Source organism: Nicotiana attenuata, chromosome 5 (genome assembly GCF_001879085.1).
Source record: "Nicotiana attenuata strain UT chromosome 5, NIATTr2, whole genome shotgun sequence".
Lineage (NCBI taxonomy): Eukaryota > Viridiplantae > Streptophyta > Magnoliopsida > Solanales > Solanaceae > Nicotiana > Nicotiana attenuata.
The window spans coordinates 25,272,121-25,290,748 of NC_031993.1; the positions used below are offsets into that span (position 1 = coordinate 25,272,121).

General features: G+C 38.5%; 3 protein-coding genes across 3 annotated transcripts; 1 reads left to right on the forward strand and 2 right to left on the reverse strand.

Moving 5' to 3' along the window:
* On the reverse strand, positions 3,381 to 3,800 carry LOC109226059. The gene has a single exon (XM_019390863.1). It carries the CDS (start codon positions 3,798 to 3,800, stop codon positions 3,381 to 3,383), a length of 420 nt encoding a protein of 139 aa, XP_019246408.1.
* LOC109226061 (STOREKEEPER protein-like) lies at positions 13,125 to 14,363 on the forward strand. Its single transcript, XM_019390864.1, has 4 exons — positions 13,125 to 13,139; positions 13,393 to 13,641; positions 13,734 to 14,150; positions 14,277 to 14,363. Exons 1-4 carry the CDS (start codon positions 13,125 to 13,127, stop codon positions 14,361 to 14,363), a joined length of 768 nt encoding a protein of 255 aa, XP_019246409.1.
* Positions 15,041 to 17,416, reverse strand: LOC109225534. Its single transcript, XM_019390238.1, has 3 exons — positions 17,026 to 17,416; positions 15,899 to 16,104; positions 15,041 to 15,739 (listed from the first exon to the last, which is right to left on the reverse strand). The coding sequence occupies exons 1-3, from the start codon at positions 17,122 to 17,124 to the stop codon at positions 15,562 to 15,564; spliced, it is 483 nt and encodes a 160-aa protein (XP_019245783.1). The 5' UTR covers positions 17,125 to 17,416; the 3' UTR covers positions 15,041 to 15,561.

Sequence of the window (18,628 nt, forward strand, 5' to 3'; positions counted from 1 at the left end):
GAAACCCGGTAGGGGCCTTCCTATGTTGGACCTAGCTTCCCTGCATTAAGATCCCGGGTGTTTTGAGTTACTTTTCTTAGGACCAGGTCTCCTACTTTGAAATAACGAAGGTTGGCTCTTCGATTATAATATCATTCCATTCACTGCTTCTGGGCTGCCATTATTATATGCGCCACGTCCCTATGCTCATCGAGCAGCTCCAAGTTGATTAACATTGCTTCATTTTTTAACTCTTCATTTTCTTGGAAATATCTCAAGGTGGGCTCCCATACTTCCTCTGGGATTAGGGTTTCTGCTCCGTATACAAGTTCAAAAAGAGTTTCTCCTGTGCTTGATTTGGTCGTAGTTCGATATGCCCATAAAACTCCAGGTAGTTCCTCAGGCCATTTACCTTTAGCCGCTTCCAACCTCTTCTTGAGGTTTTATATAATCACTTTGTTTGTTGACTTCGCTTGACTATCTGCGCTCGGATGGTAGGGTGATGATATGATCCTCTTTATTTTCAAATTTCAAGGAACTTTGTGATCTTTGCACCGATAAATTGCGGCACATTATCGCATGCTATCTCCTTTGATATTCTGAACCTGCAGATTATGTTTTCCCACAAGAAATCCACCACTTCGTGTTCGCCAATATTCTGATAAGGACCTGATTCCACCCTCTTAGAAAAATAGTCAGTTAAAATCAAAAGAAATCTTACATTACCGGGAGCCGGCGGCAGTGGTCCGACGATGTCCATCCCCCATTTCATGAAAGGCCAGGGAGACAGAACCGAGTGTAGTGGTTCTTCCGGTTGATGTACCAGCGGTGCGTAGCGTTGGCACTTATCGCATTTTTGTACGAAAGCTTTGGCGTCTTTTTTCATGCGAGGCCAATAATATCCTACCCTTACCAGTTTTAACACTAAGGAGTCTGTGCCCGAGTGGTTTCCGCATATCCCTTTGTGGACTTCTCGCATAATGTAATTAGCTTCGAATGCTCCCAAACAACGGGCCAGTGGTCCTTGGAAGGATTTTCTGTACAATTGGCCTTTTTTGAAGCTATACCGCGCTGCTTTGACACGTAGCGACCAGGATGCCTTGGCATCTTCGGGAGATTTTCCGTGCTCGAGATAATCGATGATCTCATTCCTCCAGTCCCAGACCAAACTAGTCGTATTTACCTTGTAGTAGATCTCTGTATCCAAGACCGAGTGCATCAGTAATACTACCGTCCAGAACTCTGATCCCTTAATTTTTGTTGATGAAACGAGGTTAGCCAATGCATTTGCTTCTACATTTTCTTCCCTCGAGATTTGAGTAATCGACCACTCCCAAAATCGAGCCAACAGAGCCTGGACCTTTACCACTTATTGTTGCATGCACTCCTCTTTGGTTTCGAAGATCCTGTAGACCTGATTTACCACCAGTTGTGAGTCGTACTTGATTTCTATGACCTCGAAGTCTAGTCCAGGCCAGTTCGAGTCCTAAAATCAAAGTCTCATACTCTGCTTCATTGTTAGTTAAAGGGACCATTCTGATGGCTTGCCTTAGGGTTTCTCCCGAAGGCGTGGTTAATACTATGCCAAACCCGGACCATTTTACGTTGGAGGCTCTGTCCCTAAATAAGTTCCAAATTCCCGATGTCGATTCTGACACCATTACCGCCCCTGGTTGCTAGGGGCTGCAATCCCGGACTAAATCGGCCACAAAGTCAGCCAAGACTTGTGACTTAATTGCAGTCCTTGGTTTATATTCTATGTCGAATTCACTCATTTCGACGGCCCATTTGACCAATCTACCCAAGAATTCGGGTTTTTGAAGGATGTTCCGTAGAGGAAAAGTGGTCACCACGGCTATCGAGTGACTTTGAAAGTTGGGCCTCATCTTTCGAGCGGCGACTTCGAGAGCTAAGACCAACTTCTCCAAATGCGGGCAGCGAGTTTCTGCTCCCGTTAAAATTTTACTAACGTAATAAATGGGAGATTGCATGCCTTCGTCCTAATGGACTAAAACTGCACTTACCGCTACTTCCGAGACTTCGAGGTAGATCAACGGTGTTTCACCTTCCTTCGGTTTCGAAAGTAACAAAGGGTTTGAAAAGTATCGTTTCAAATCTCTCAAAGCCTGTTGGAACTCTAGGGTCCATTCGAAGCTGTTTTTCTTTTTGAGTAGTGTGAAGAAATGGTGGCATTTCTCTGACGATCGGGAAATGAACCTGCTCAAAGCGGCCAGTCTCCCCGTGAGCCTTTAGACTTCTTTCACATTTGACAGTTGGTCTGTGATGTCCTCGATGACCTTGATCTTTTCAGGATTTACCTCAATCCTCCTTTATGATACCAGAAATCCTAGGAACTTGCTAGAGCTCACCCTGAATGCAGATTTCTCGGGGTTAAGCTTTATATTATTCTTCCTCAGGATGTCAAAGGTTTCTTGTAGATGCTTAAGGTGGTCACCTGCATTCAATGACTTAACGAGCATATCGACTATATAAACTTCCATTGTTCTCCCTATTTGTTTTTCAAACATCTTGTTTATGAGCCGCTGATAAGTGGCTCTGGCGTTCTTCAACTCGAAATGCATCACATTATAGCAATATGTGCCGAAATTCGTTATGAACGAAGTCTTTTCCTGATCCTCCAGGTTTATCTTAATTTGGTTGTACCCGGAATAAGCATTGAGGAAACTCATTAACTCATGCCTGGCCGTCACATTGGTCATTTGATCGATGTTTGGCAGAGGGAATGATTCTTTTGGGCACGCCTGATTCAAATCCTTATAATCTACGCACAAGCGAATTTATTGTTCTTCTTAAGAACTACTACTACATTAGCTATCCAGTTTGGATACTTTACCTCTCGAAGCGAATCAATATCAAGTAAGCAAGTTACCTCTTCTTTGACGAGTTTATTCCTGGCCTCCGCAATAGGACGTTTCTTTTGTCTTACCGGAGGTATGTTGGCATCCAAACTTAGCTTGTGTACGGCCACCTCCGTAAGGATACCTTCCATGTCCGCATGGGACCATGCAAGACATTCCGCATTAGATTTAAGAAATTCAATAAAGCCAGACCTGAGTTCGAGGCGTTGTCCGATTCCCAAGTGGAATTTCCGTTCTAGGAGCTTTTCAAACAATGAAACTTGTTCGAGCTCTTTTGCCATGGATTTTGTTGCATCCGTCTCTTCTGGTACCTGAAAATACCTTGGCACTTGATAAGATTCCGATGCTTCTACCCCCGGGCTAACTTCATCTGATTCGGGAGCCGGCATCGGTTCCTGTAATTGCTATGTCGCGTGCTCCTCTACTTTGCTACTGGAGACCAAAATCGCATTCATCTCCTTTGCCGACGATTGCCCTTATCTGTTTAATTCCTTCGAGCGTTGGAAATTTTAGCAACTGATGCTACGTTGATAGTACAACTCTCATCTCGTGCAACCATGGTCTTCCCAGAATAATATTATATCCCATATCACCATCTACCACTTCAAAAAAAGTCATTATCATCACTCCTTCGGCGTTCGTGGGCAACAAAATCTCTTCTCGGGTTGTCACGCTCGCGAGGTTGAACCCGGCGAGGAGTTTTATGGCCAGAATGATGCTTCCGGTGAGTTTAGCTTGCTCCAATACTTTCCATTGTATGATATTGGTCGAACTCCCTGGATCCACTAGAACACGTTTGATTTTAAAGTATAGCACATTTAAAGAAATTACCAGTGCATCGCTGTGCGGTAGCAGCAATCCATCTGCGTCCACTTCCGTAAAAGTGATGTCATCTTCGGCGACTTCACAAAGTCTCTTGCTATAGGTTACTGATACTTTCATCTTTTTGCTGCCGAGAAGGTGACCCCTTTGATTTTGTTCCCTCCGAAGATCATGTTAATCGTCTGGTACAGGGGATCTTCTCCTACTTTCGAGGGTTCCACGTTATCCCGGTTGCGACCGTAGTTGTTCTTGGCCCGATCACTTAATAATTCTTTGACCATTCTTCAACAATGTCGCTACTTCTTCCTAGAGATGTCAACAGTCCCCAGTTCGGTGGCCATTCGCCCTGTGGTATTCACGCTATAAGTTGGGATCCCTATGGCTGCGATCGGATTTCATCGGCCTCGGAACCGTGCTTCTTTGATGTTTTTTCATTGCTGATACCAACTCTACTACACTGACATTGAAATTGAATTCTCAAAGTCTGGGGTAAGAAGGATCCCGCATAGCTGACGCTTCTTTGTCCTGTAGCGATCTATTATTCCGACTCGATCAATCCTTCTGTCGGTAGCGAACCGGTCTGCTGACTAGAAGCCTCAGTCGCGGCCTTCGGTTTGTTCGTAGGGCAAAAACCGGCCCCTCAAAGACCGTCTGTCTGTGTCGAAATCGTATTTTGATTTTTCTTTATTCTTCTCTCATCCTTTTGCCGATGACGGGAAGCCAACCTGATCATCTTCGATCCTTATCTTCAATTTGTACCAGTTGTGGACATCCGCCTAAGCCGTTGCTTGGAACTGAAGCAAGCTTTCCTTCAGTTTCCAGGAAGTATCTGAACTTCTCGGATTCAACCCCTTGGTGAATGCTTCAGCCGCCCATTCGTCCGGAACAGCCTGGAGCAACATCCTCTCCTTTTAGAATCGGGTGACAAATTCCCGCAGCAACTCGGATTCTCCTTATGCAATTCTGAATATGTCGGCCTTTCAGGCCTACTCATTTCTAGCCCCAGCATGGGCCTTAATAAAAGAGTCCGCAAGAATCTCAAAGGAATCTATGGAGTGCTCGGGTAACAACGAATACCATGTCAAGGCTCCCCTCGTGAGAGTCTCTCCAAATTTTTTCAGCAAAACGAATTCAATCTCGTGGGGAGCTAAATCATTCCCCTTCACCGCCGTTGTTTAGGTGGTAATATGCTGCTGAAGGTCTGAAGTTCCATCATACTTTAGCACGTCAGGCATTTTAAACCGCTTCGGAATTAATTCTGGTGTCGCGCTTGGTTTGTACGACAACTGAGTATACTTCTTTGAATCCGGACCTTTCAACACTGGTGGTGCGCCTGGGATTTGGTCCATGTGGGCGTTCACTTCTTTCATAAACCGTAAGAGTTCATTCTTGAAGGGATCGTTTTCATTATTGGGTCTGGATCGGCTCCTCCTAGCCCTATTGGAACCAATCTCGCCCATTCGGGTGTTGTTGTCGACCCTCTGTGTTGTTTGATTTCCGGGAGCACCGAGAGGAACTAGATATCGTCTACTCACATTATTGGAAGCCCCCGATAATGCCTGCTTCAACTCTATCATAATCTTATCCTGCTGTGTGAGATGGCCTAGAATGATTGCTTGTTGCTCTTGTAGGACCCTTATCGGATAAACAGCATGCTCCTCTTCAGCATCATCGGAAGTTGTCTCTCGAACATGTCGCGGGTATCGCTTGTCGTGGACCGGCGTGGCATCATTTTCCTCATTGTAGGTGTCGCTAATTGAATCCTTGAAATGAGGCTGGTCTCCTCCAACCTCAGGATTATGTGTGTTGTTAACACCGTTATCTCCATTTTTTATGATTTTTGCTAAGACAAATAATCAAAACACGTAGTAAAAGAGGCAAGGATCAACTTAATTACACGCCTGTCTAGGCCCCACGGTGAGCGCTAAACTGTTTAGCCGTAAAATGGAATAGTTGAATTTATACGTAGTTTCTAGACAAGTGAACTAATTCAATCCTGAAATAATAAAATAATTAAAGAAATAAACAATACTTAGCCTTGAAATGAGGACACAATAGCAGAAACAATAATTCTGGGAGAAGGGCTTCCGGGCACAACAATGAAGAAAACAAGGAACATGAAAGTAAAATTGTATAAAGCTTTTAATCGATTATAGTGTAAGTTTGCCAGAAAAATGTCGCCCCTTTACAATGATAGAGCTCACTATTTATAGTTACATCTATGGAATAAGGACCTAGGACCAAGCCCCTCTTCAATGCCAACTATGAGGGCCATTGAAGAGTGCGTAATGGTAGGCATGAATGCCATATCCTTTTGTAACGGCAATGCACTAAATGCTATGGAATATTCTCCATTAAATGCTATCGGGCGGAGGGTATTTATTGTCTCTTTATGAGTGTCATTCCTTCCGGTGATAAACGAGATAATTATCTTCGGTTCTGATCCCTAACCTTAGGTTCCACGTGTCATTCTTTTAGGCGGCAACTTGGCATAGCATATTTTACCCTATAAAACCTCCACTAATAAAAATGTCTTCAAAGGAATATATGTGATCCCTTGTTATAAGTGTACAACAACAACCCAGTATAATCCCACGTGTGGGGTCTGGGGAGGGTAGTGTGTACGCAGACCTTTCCCTTGTTATGAGTGTACGCTAGGTTTTTCGGATGTAAAAGACTACAAAAAATCCTTGGACATTTAGGGTGAGTTCCTAAAATATTCTTCAATTTTTCCACGTTTGGTTGGCTTAAATATTTTGGAAAATATTTTCCTCGTGAACTCATTTTCCTTCAATTGGAGAAAAATATTTTTCCTATCAAGAAAAGGGAAAATATTTTTCAAAACTCTTCCTCAACCTTCCAACCCTATTCCCCATCCCCACAAACTCCCCCACACCCCACCCTCCCCTGTACCCCCCCACACCCACATAAACCCTCCCCCAACCCCACCCTAAACGAAAATATTAATAAGAGTACTTTCTTTTCATGTCATAGATAGAGTACTTTCTTTTTCAGTTCAACAAAATGAGTTTTTTTTTCATGAAGTGAAAAAAGTATTTGCTTTCATTTAAACAAAAAAAAAAAGTTGTGTCTTTTCATGATGTAGAAAAAAATATTTCTTTCATTCAACAAAATGATGTAGTAAAAGGTATTTTCTTTCATTTCAACAATATAAGTATTTTCTTAGTCCCTTTGTGTTTGTGTGAATTTTTACAAGATTAATTAAATTCTTGAAGAAAATAGAGTCCTAAAAACGTTGTGTAGGTTGGGGGAAGGGGAGCACAGAAAACATGGGGATTTGGGGAAGGGGGTGAGGAGAGTAACATAAAAAAATTATTTCCTAATCTCTAAATAAACACTAGAATTTTTTTTCCGAAAAATTTTTTCCACTCATCAACCAAACAAAAAGAAAAGTGATAAATCACTTTTTTCCAGAAAAATATACCAAACACACCCTTGAAGTTTAAGAACATGGCTAGGCTTATCTTTAGAGAGCCAATATAATGGTAGAACCCAAACGTGATTGGATTTCACTAATTTTAACTTAGATAATTAATTCAACTTTATTAACTCAAAATATTAATTTAAGTCAATGCATCTTGAATTTAAGATTTATCTCAAATTTGGTAGTATGTATTTTTTATACCAATATAATTTGAAAAAATATAAAATTGACCGATCAGTTGTAACTAATTGTATTTGTTAACTAAGAACAATATAACAATATGTATATACTACACTTATATAAAAAAAAATTAATGGCAATTATTTTGGAAATGACTAAAAATATATATTTCTCTTATAACTTTGATGTCTACAGTTGCAAAATAATTTTATATAAGACTATAATAGATGTTAGAATTGACATATTAAATAAGGTAAATACTTATTGGCATCAAATTTTACAGCAAGCCAACGAATATAAGGCATCTTATACACATACATTTTTAAAATTAATTGTTTAATTAGATATAAATATCCGGATAACTATTTAATTACCATATTAAAGAATGTCAGAAAGTATGCAGGGAAGTCGGTTACTGAAACTTGAAGCAAAAGAAACAGTTCGAATTACTAGGAGTGTAGTAGTAGTACTAAAACAAGGAAAAGCCCAGCAATATATTCTCTCTTCATTCAACTCAAGCGGGACCGAGAAAGGATGAAACACAAGAAGAAAATGCCAACCCGACAAGCCCCAATGAAAAAGAAATTCAGTACCCTTAACAGTCAAAAGCCTAAGCCTCCCCTCTACTCTCTTCCAGTTCAGACGACTCCAGTTCTTCAAATTCCGACTTAGACCAACCCCACTTACGCCGGCGTCTGGATTCTTCTGAGTCTGAATCTGATTCCGACTTAGAGCAATCCCACATCACCAGCAATTCCAGTACTATGATACACAATCAGCATAAGGAGCCAACGTGGATGCCAATGAGGATGCCAAGTAGACGAATTCAAAAATTAAAAATTAGTTAGAGTTTCAAAAACTAGTTAGAATTTAAATGTAATAATGGCGGGAAATGCAGTTAGAAGCAAACTTTGCATTTCCCACCTAGAATTCTGTTGTTATATGATCCTAGATATAAATGAGACTATTGTAATTGATTAGTGATATGAATATACAGAAAATTGTCCCAAATCCTCTCTTCTATTTCATTATTTCTGCTCTTCTCGTCGACTGCCTCAACTTCTTCTTCTCCTATTTCTCAGTTTCTTCTTCTTAATCCTTGTTCCATTCTCGATACCTATCAAATTGGTATCAATTGGTATCAGAGCTCGTCGTAATGGGACCACGTAAGGCTGTTGATCCAATCACTGAGAATCAGTCAGCTGACTGGCAGGAGTCATATGAGGACTTAGCTGCTCAACAGTTAGATCTCAAGGAGGAAATGACTCAAAAGCAACAGGAATTACGAGATGAATTGGATCGAAGGCACACAGAATTACTACATTTAGTAAACTCGCTGAAGAACTCCTTCGATGGATGGCAATTGCATCAACAATCAAAGGACAATGCTTCAAATTCATCAGGTAGAGATAAGGTTTCGCAATCTGGGCCAGGTATTCTAGGGCCAAACCCTTATACTGGGCATGCTATCCGTAATCATAACCTCAATTTTCCTCGATTCAATGGCGAAAATTTGAAAACGTGGCTCTATAGGATTGAGCAATATTTTTCTGTTGATAAAACTCCACTTAATCAAAGGATGATTCTAGTAGCTATGAATTTGGATGATGAAGCCTTAGAATGGCATCAATATTACTTGAAATGTAGGGATTCAAGTGATGCACTTGACTGGAATGAATACATAGCTGCCTTAATCGAGACATTCAGTGAAGAATTTTCTGATCCTATGTTAGAACTTAAGCAGTTAAGGCAGACAGGTTCAGTGAGGGAATATCAATTTGCCTTTGCACGTTTGTTAGCTTAATGTGATTTGTCTGTTAATCAAGCTATTTCTTGTTTCCTTGGAGGACTTAAAGAGGAATTAGTGCATTCTGTAAAGATGCATGAGCCTCAAACCCTGTCTAAAACTTATCGACTTGCTCGATTAGCTGAAGCAACATTAGCAGCTAATTCCAGAATAATGAGATCCAATTATGGTGGTCAAACCTCAGTTAATCTAAGGAAACCTGCTTTTGAAGGCACAACAGCTAAGCTTCCTACTCCCTCTACTGTGTTACCTCCCAAAGTGGGATTACCTGCTCCTAGACCTTTAAATGCAACCAAGACCAGAAGGACTATTTCTCCTGCTGAAATGCAGTCTATGAGAGCACAAGGTTTATGCTATTTTTGTGATGATAAATATACAGTTGGACATAAGTGTAACCTTCCAAAGCAACTGTTCATACTAGACTTAGATTATGGTGAGGACCTAAGTCATGAAAGAGATGTAGTGAAAACTGATGATGAAGGCAGAGAAGAATGGACTGCAACTGGGGAAGACACTCCCATGATTTCATTATGTGCACTGAGTGGAATCAAGGGAGCACAGACAATTCTTGTGACTGGATATAGCAACAAGCAGCCTCTACAGATCCTATTAGATGGTGGAAGCACTCACAACTTTATTGATTGTGAGTCTGCAAAAAGGTTGGGATGTGATATTACTCCTACCAAGGTGGGGTATGTTAGTCTTGGTAATAACTCTCTGGAAGCCACATCAGTTGTAGTGAGAAATTTTCAGTGGATGCTGCAGGGTACTACTTATTGTTCTGATTTAATAGTGTTTCCTGTGGGCAGATATGATTTGGTATTGGGAGCTTTATGGATGAAAACATTGGGACCAGTTACCATGGATTACACTACTTTAACTATGTCCTTCAATTACCAAGGGAAGCATCATCTTCTTAAGGGAGTATCTGATGAATGCAAATCATCCAGTCCCAAGTCCATAAACAAAAAGGGTAGTCAGCATATTCAGCTGCTTATGTTACATGTGCAACAGTCTGTTCATGCTTGCCAACCTATGGGTCAGTCTTATGCATTGCACCTTCCTGATGAACTTCATCCTTCACCTGATATCCAGCACCTCATCCTCCAGTATTCTCAGCTCTTTACAGAACCCACTACATTGCCTCCAACTAGGGGTGTTTTTGATCATAGTATTCCCTTACAACCTGGTACTAAGCCAATTAGCAGGAGACCATATAGGTATTCTTCAATGAAAAAGGACATTATTGAGCAGTTGATTAGAGACATGCTGCAGCAGGGTATAATTCAATATAGTAACAGTCCTTTTGCTTCTCCAGTAGTGTTGGTTGGTAAGAAGGATGGGTCTTGGAGACTATGTGTTGACTATAGAGAGCTCAATCAGTGTACTATTAAGGACAAGTTCCCTATTCCCATTATTGATGATCTGTTAGATGAATTAGCAGGTGCAATAATATTCTCTAAAATAGACCTTCGATCAGGCTACCACCAGATAAGGATGTTACCTAGTGATATTCCTAAGACAGCTTTTAAGACTCACTTAGGCCACTATGAGTATCTAGTTATGCCCTTTGGCTTAACTAATGCCCCATCTACATTCCAGTGCCTCATGAATCATGTGTTCCAGCTCTATATTCGAAAATTTGTGTTGGTTTTCTTTGATGACATCCTTATATACAGCAAGTCCCTTGATGAACATGTTATACATCTACAACAGGTGTTTGATGTCATGGTTCAAAACTCTTTGGTGTGTCTTGCGTGGAGTACTTGGCCCATTTTATCTCAAGTAAGGGTGTTTCCACTGATCCCAAAAAGATCATGGCTGTCCAGGATTGGCCTATTCCTACTAGTGTCAAACAGTTGAGAGGGTTGTTAGGTTTGGCTGGTTATTACAGAAAATTCATTAAAAGCTATGGCTTAATCAGTAGACCTCTTACTGAGTTGCTTAAATAGGATAACTTTAAATGGTCACCATCTGCAGCTCAAGCTTTTTCTGCTTTGAAAAAGGCCCTTACTTCAGCACCTGTGCTAGCCTTACCTGATTACTCAATTCCTTTTGTGGTTGAAACTGATGCAAGTGGTACTGGTATAGGGGCTGTTCTTATGCAAAATGATCACCCTTTTGCTTTTATTAGTAAGGGTCTAGCTCCTAGACACCTAGCTTTATCAGTCTATGAGAGGGAGCTGCTTGCCTTGGTGTTTGCTGTCACCAAGTGGTCACATTATCTGATGAACCAGCATTTCATTGTTAGAACTGACCAAAAGGCTTTAAAATATCTACTGGATCAAAAGCTCCACACTGACTCCCAATTGAGATGGTTAGCCAAGCTGCTTCCCTTTGATTTTGAAATCCAGTGTAAAAAAGGGAAAGAAAATGTGGCTGCTGATGCTCTTTCCAGAGTTTCTGGTGCTGAACTGATGTCCTTGATGGTTTCTTCTGTGAGCTCTGAGTTATGGCATTCTATTGCATCCTTATGGTCTTCTGATCCTGAGCTCAGTGCTCTTATTTCTTCTTTGCAACATACTCCTCATAAACAATTTACTTGGCTTAACAACCAACTTAGAAGAAAAGGTAAGTTGGTCATTGGGAAGGACCCTGCCTTAAGGCAACATATCCTCAGTCTATGGCATTCCACTCCTACAGGTGGCCATTTAGGGGTTGATGCTACTACTAGGAAGGTCATGGGCTACTTCTATTGGAAGGGTATCCGTCAAGATATTCTGGATTTCATTCATAAATGTGATGTTTGTCAGAGAAACAAGTATGACAACTCAGCTTCTCCTGGGTTGCTGCAACCATTCGCTATTCCTTCCCTTCCTTGGACAGATATCAACATGGATTTTATTGAGGGACTGCCTAAGTCTATGGGCAACACTGTCATTTGGGTTATTGTTGATCGACTCACCAAGTATGGCCATTTCATTGCCTTAGCTCACCCTTACACAGCTCAGTCCTTGGCCCATACCTTCTTGGATTCTATTTTTAAGCTACATGGATTCCCTGCTTCCATTACTAGTGATAGAGATCCTATCTTCATTAGTGCTTTTTGGAAGGAATTTATGTCTATCCAAGGTGTTTCTATTCATACTTCTACAGCTTACCACCCTCAAACAGATGGTCAAAGTGAAGTTTTGAACCGCTGCCTCGAAACTTACCTTCGATGCTTTTGTTCTGATTCACCCAAGGATTGGGGTTCCTTCCTCTCTATTGCTGAATGGTGGTACAATTCTACCCCACATTCAGCCATCAAGACTTCTCCTTTTGAACTTCTTTATGGCTATCTTCCTCCAATTCATCTTCCTTATCTTCCTGGGGACTCTTCTGTGGATCAAGTAGAAGATATTTTTTTAGTTCGCGAGTTTAAGCTTCAGCTAGCAAAATTTCATCTTGGTCGAGCTCAACAGCGTATGCAAACTCAGTCCAACCTCCACAGAACTGATAGAGTCTTTTCTGAGGGTGATTGGGTTTTTGTGAAGCTACAGCCTTATAGGCAGTCCACACTTTCTATTTCCCCATATCACAAGTTGACTTCTAAGTATTTTGGACCCTATCCCATCGTTAAGAAGGTAGGAGCGGTTGCCTACACCTTACTATTTCCACCAGAGGTCCAATTACATCCCACATTCCATGTGTCTCAACTCAAACGCTGTTATGACCTTCCCTCCACCATCATTCATCCTCCAGTTTTGGACTTGGCGAGTCCCTTATGTCCTCAACCTGAAGCATTCATAAGCAGACGTCTCATTAAGAAAGGTAACAGGGCAGTGGCTCAATGTTTGATCAAATGGAAGGATCTTGACGCATCCCAAGCTACATGGGAGTTGGCTTCTATCCTTCGCACCCGCTTTCCTCATTTCACCCTTGAGGACAAGGGTGTTCTTCATGGGGAGGGTATTGATACACAATCAGCATAAGGAGCCAACGTGGATGCCAACGAGGATGCCAAGTAGACGAATTCAAAAATTAAAAATTAGTTAGAGTTTCAAAAACTAGTTAGAATTTAAATGTAATAATGGCGGGAAATGCTGTTAGAAGCAAACTTTGCATTTCCCACCTAGAATTCTGTTGTTATATGATCCTAGATATAAATGAGACTATTGTAATTGATTAGTGATATGAATATACAGAAAATTGTCCCAAATCCTCTCTTCTATTTCATTATTTCTGCTCTTCTCGTCGACTGCCTCAACTTCTTCTTCTCCTATTTCTCAGTTTCTTCTTCTTAATCCTTGTTCCATTCTCGATACCTATCAAATTGGTATCATACTACCCCATTAAAGAGACCCCAAGAAGAGACTCAAACTGATGATGAGCAGAGTAAAAAGCTCAAGTCGTCATGTGATTTTCCGTGGAGAAAGCCTCCACCCAAGTGGGGTGATGAAGACCTGATAACTCTACTTAAAGGTTTGATTGAGTTCAAGTCCTCCGAATATGCAAAACGCCGGCCTTATGTAGACATGTACTCTTTCTACTACTTCATCGCTGAAAAATTGCAAGTCAAAGTTGATAGGTTTAGGATGAATGATAAGGTTAGGAGGTTGAAAAGGAAGTTGTTTGCTAATTTGGAGAAGAAAGGACAGGACCCTGTTTTCACTAATCCTCATGATTATTTAATCTTGAGCTTTCTAAGAAACTATGGGGTGATGATTATTTAGTCTATGAATTTTCAAAGAAAATATATGGTGGCAAGATTAGTGGTGGGATTATTAATAGGCTTGTTAAGAATGTGAACAGCGAGAGGGATCAAGTTAATGATACCTTTACAAAACTAAAGGAAGTTGAGAAAGAGATTGTTGTAAAAGAGGTGGCGGCTAGTGGTGAAATAGATGATCAAGATCAACTGAATTTTCAGTTCAAGTATCCCCATTTGGCTGCAACTTTTAATGTGATGAAGAAAAATATGAGTTCGGTTGGTAGTGATACAATGAGGAATTTGGAGGAAAAGTTGAAGAAACTGCAGGAGAAAGAAACTGATTTGAAGATAAAGAGGTTAGATTTGATTAGGGAGAATTGTAAATTGGTGGCTGGGCAACGAGAGGTAAGTAGAAATTGACGGCTTATACATGTTCCTTTTTTTGTGCAAAAAGTTACAGGTACTTACTGAATTAGTTTTCTTGGAGCTTTTAGATTATGTTTGATATATTTATTTTTTTGATTTGTATAGGAACATAAAAATTTGGTGGTTGGGACAATAATTTATGCTAATGTTTTTCCTTTTTGTTACTGGAATATTAATCCTGCTAGCTTTTAGTCAAGATTCATTATTGTTGCTATTTTCATTGTTATTATATCTGCACTCCTTTATTTCTACTACAGAAGAAACTGATATGAATTCCTTAAATTTTGCTTCTTTTGGTTTGTTGGTGAGAGGTTAATATGAATTTGTGGTGGTCTTAATCTGTGGAAGGTTTTATTAGAAAAACTGAATACTGAAACAGAATATGAGAGAATGCTTGAGCTAGGCGCCTATAAAAACTTTTTCAAAAGAATGATTGCTTGACTTTTGAGAATGACATAAAACACTATTTTTATTATTGTATATACACTGATAAATTTTATGGTACAATCGTCATTATAAGAGTTACACTTACCTATATAATCTTTTGAGTTACTTAATTGCATAATGTTTTTATAGTGTTAGTGTATATAAATTAATTTAAGATACAACAAACCTTTTACCTGTTATCTTGAGTGGTATAATTTGAAAGTTAAACAACATTCTTAAATAGATTTTGAAAGTTTGACTAGTTTAAAAAGATTTTAACTTTTAATACAGATATGCCTTTTGCTGCTACTCAAAGTCCAACGTAAAATTTACAAAAAATAGAACTTCATTAAGTAAGGAGCATTTTCCTTTGTCATGTTGGGATAACTGTTTTTAATGGAAAGCAGGTGCACAAACACTTTGAAGACTCAACTCTTAGTCTGTTTTAATGCAAATTCTCGCATTATTTTGAGAATGAAACACCTTACTATTGCCAATTCCATGATACAAACTGTACAACAAGGTCAAGAGTTGGATGTGCAATCAAATTTCTAACACCATTTCTAAAAAAACATGTGCAATTAGAGCCAATATCATAATTTCTAGAACCTATATTGTCCAGTATGATGCAGAGCATCATAAAAATCAGACAGTTATCGTTCTTAAGTTGTTCTGGTTTATAGGTAAATTATTTCAAGTGAAATGAGCTCTTAAACATGTTGTTCCCATTTGGACTTCTGCTCTCTGCTTTGTGTGTTGGCTATAGACTTCTCTTCATCGCCGCCTCCTTGCTTTGTCTGTTCCACACTTACCCTTTATCTCAATTTATTTTAGTCAAAACTAGTCAACCTTGTGTAGTGCAAAACACAGGTTACAGTTAGTTGTTCAACATAAATATGCATATACCATTGGTCTAGAACATCTCAAAAACTTTCATCTGCTCAAAGTATCTTATCTTCATAAGTTATGCCAGATTTTGACTAGCTGCGACATAATATGCAACAGAAAAGAGGGCATGAACAAAACACAAAATTCCACCAATGGATAGGTAATTATGATGTATGAAACCACACGAAGTTCTTGACTTGTGGTTCGCCTTTGTCCCAATCACTAGCATTCCCAATCCTACTGCAAATATGATCCTGAAAATCAAAAGACTTGTTTCAAAAATTTATAGACTTGTGACAGGAAGAAAAACCAAAGGGAATTAAGAAAATGAAAAAAGTATGTCAGAGGTGAATTCAAGATTTTAAGTTACTCGTTCCAATATTGTCCCACCAACTATTTCTTTGATACCATACCATGTAAAAACGAGACAAGCAATTGATAATTGCTTGATAGGGGTGGCTTTCCGAATATCATCAGTAGTACAAACACTGCAGCCTCCGAGAAGGTTGGCAAGAACATGAGCTATTCCAAGCAGAGTTGCTGCAGCTAACCCAAAAACAAATGCCTCATGGCTTGGCTTGTTACATGACTCGAACAACCACAGCGTCTGCTGCTTTTCCTGCTCCAATTCACAATCATAAAAAACGGATTTAAGTCGTTCATACTTACAAGGTAAAGACTTTTTTACACTATTAGTAAAGTGAATTTTAACCTTAATGACCGAGCCAGATTTTTTACTAAGGAGTATCAAAATATAAAGAAGGCAAAGAGATTCATTATATAATATATATATACATAATTTTAAGAAATGACAGTGTAAATTTTCGACGACACCCCTTCCATTTTTATAAGATTATCAATTATTACTTGTACTTATTAAAAGATTTACCTATAAATGACATGATTGTGTGGATATTTTTATATCATCAAACAGGGGCGGCTCAAGCATATGTGGTCTAAAGCCAAAGTTTAATGTGAGGCCTAAATTTTTAAAAGAAAGTTATGATATATATTTTTATTTGAAGTCTGTTTTTCTAGCTTTTTAGATGCAAAGTTGATAGTAATAATTTTCTTATAATCACTTTCCTCTAATAATTTCTTTTCAATTGATAACATAGCCAACCATTTTAATCTTTCTTGAGGCATTGTTGATCTTAGGTGAGATTTGGTTAATTATAATCTTGAAAAACTTCTTAACTTTCATGCAACTGTTATAGAAAAATTCTACTTTTGTACGTAAAGTACTACAGTAAATATTATATTTTTAAATATCTATACACCTATAAACCTACTAAATGCTGACTCTCTTTCCTTTTCCTGCTCTTTACGAAAATGATTATGTACATTGAACCTTTAGAAGTTAGAAACAGTGGCAGGTTTTGAAAAAAGAAGTGAGAATATTTAAAATCTTCACCGAATACCTTTAGAAGTTGTATGAACTAGAGTCGATTATAGAGCAGAATGAATAGAGAAGATTTATATAATGGATTTCAACAAATTAATTTGAAGTTAAGGCTTTGTAAAATTAATCGATTGATACCTGGTTTTCAGATGCTTCTGCTTTATATCCAAGAATCCCAGCCACTATATCGAAAGCCACTATCAGCAAACCAGCCAAGATTTTAACCAATTTGGCCATATTTTCATGAGTTCAAAGATCTTCGAAAGGAAGAAAGAATGATTGAAGGTTACCACTTGCTCTCTCCCTCTCTATATGATGTGATTACGAGCAATATATGCTAAGCATAAATATTTATATAATCTTGTACCAAGAAAATAAATATACTATATAATCTTAAATGAGATGAGGTTGAATAATGGAATAAAAATTAATACCCGAATATTATGCTATATTTGCAACTTTAAAAGGAGATAAGAGTTGGATGACACTAAAGATAGGCTTATATTTTCAGTACAAAAGCTTACTTATTTTGGCTTTCTTTTTGCCTACTTTTTATCTCCTTTTTGAATATGGCAAAGGAAAGTAAGGCATAAACCAGCAAATGAGTGGTATGGCTTAGGCATCTGTCACGGAGAGAAAAGGTATTCCTTCTATTATGTGATTTCTTTCCCTTTTTTATTTGTTTCGAAAAGAGTAATACATCTTATATTTAAAATTAATTTAACTTTAAATCGTTGAGTATCCATTGCCTTTTGGACTTTGAAGTAGGTAGTGAATTATATTTATCCGACTCTTCAGTGTTTGCTATTCATAAAACCAAAGGACGTTCTAATACCGTACAAAATCTTTTATAGCACATTCTCTAGTACCAACCCGACATTCTCATAAAAAAAAAACTAACATTCTCATGATTATATATATTTTGATACCAACCCCAACATTCTCAATTTCTCATGATTATATATATCTAGATTTTGTCTTTCTTTCAAATGCAGTAAGCATTCCTCATGCTAGTTATTTGCTTGCTTTCTCAAGGCATTCCAAAATTCACTTCATTCTCTAGGAATCTGCTTGAATATTATTTTTTCGATTTCGATAGCAAGAAAGATTGTTTGAATTTTGAATCCAAGACGCTTGACTCGTTTTTAAAACAAATTAAGATATAGGTAATTAATTTTTTTTTATGCTTGTTCTTGAAGTATAAACGGCTCATTTATTCCAGAATAGCTTGTTTCAAGAAGACTTCTGCTTACTCAATAAATATCTTGATAATTATCTAAGAAAAGGCAATATTTTATATATATAAAAAGATCTCGATAGAAAATATTTTGATTGGGTCTTGAAATTGAGGTTTTTAATTTTTAATTTAAAAAAGATACAATCTTAATCGACAATGGATTTTTCCTATATAGGTGATAACTGAATGACACAATTGGCTAGACAATGTACAACTGATTGATCTATGATGTTGAATTGTATTTATATCCATTTAACTACATGATTAAACATCTTTATTTCCTACCTAATTTATGCCCTTCTTTGCATGCCTTATAGGAACAGATTGCGAACCCGAAATTTTAGGATATTGCACCTCTAAAGAAAAGACTAATAGCATGTTTCGCCAATGATGCAAAAATCAACTTATTTTGGGAAGTGTTTTTTCTCAAAAATATTTTTGGTGAGAAGCAATTTGTGTTTGGCTAAATAACTTGAAAAAGACTTCTAAACAGCAATTAGTGTT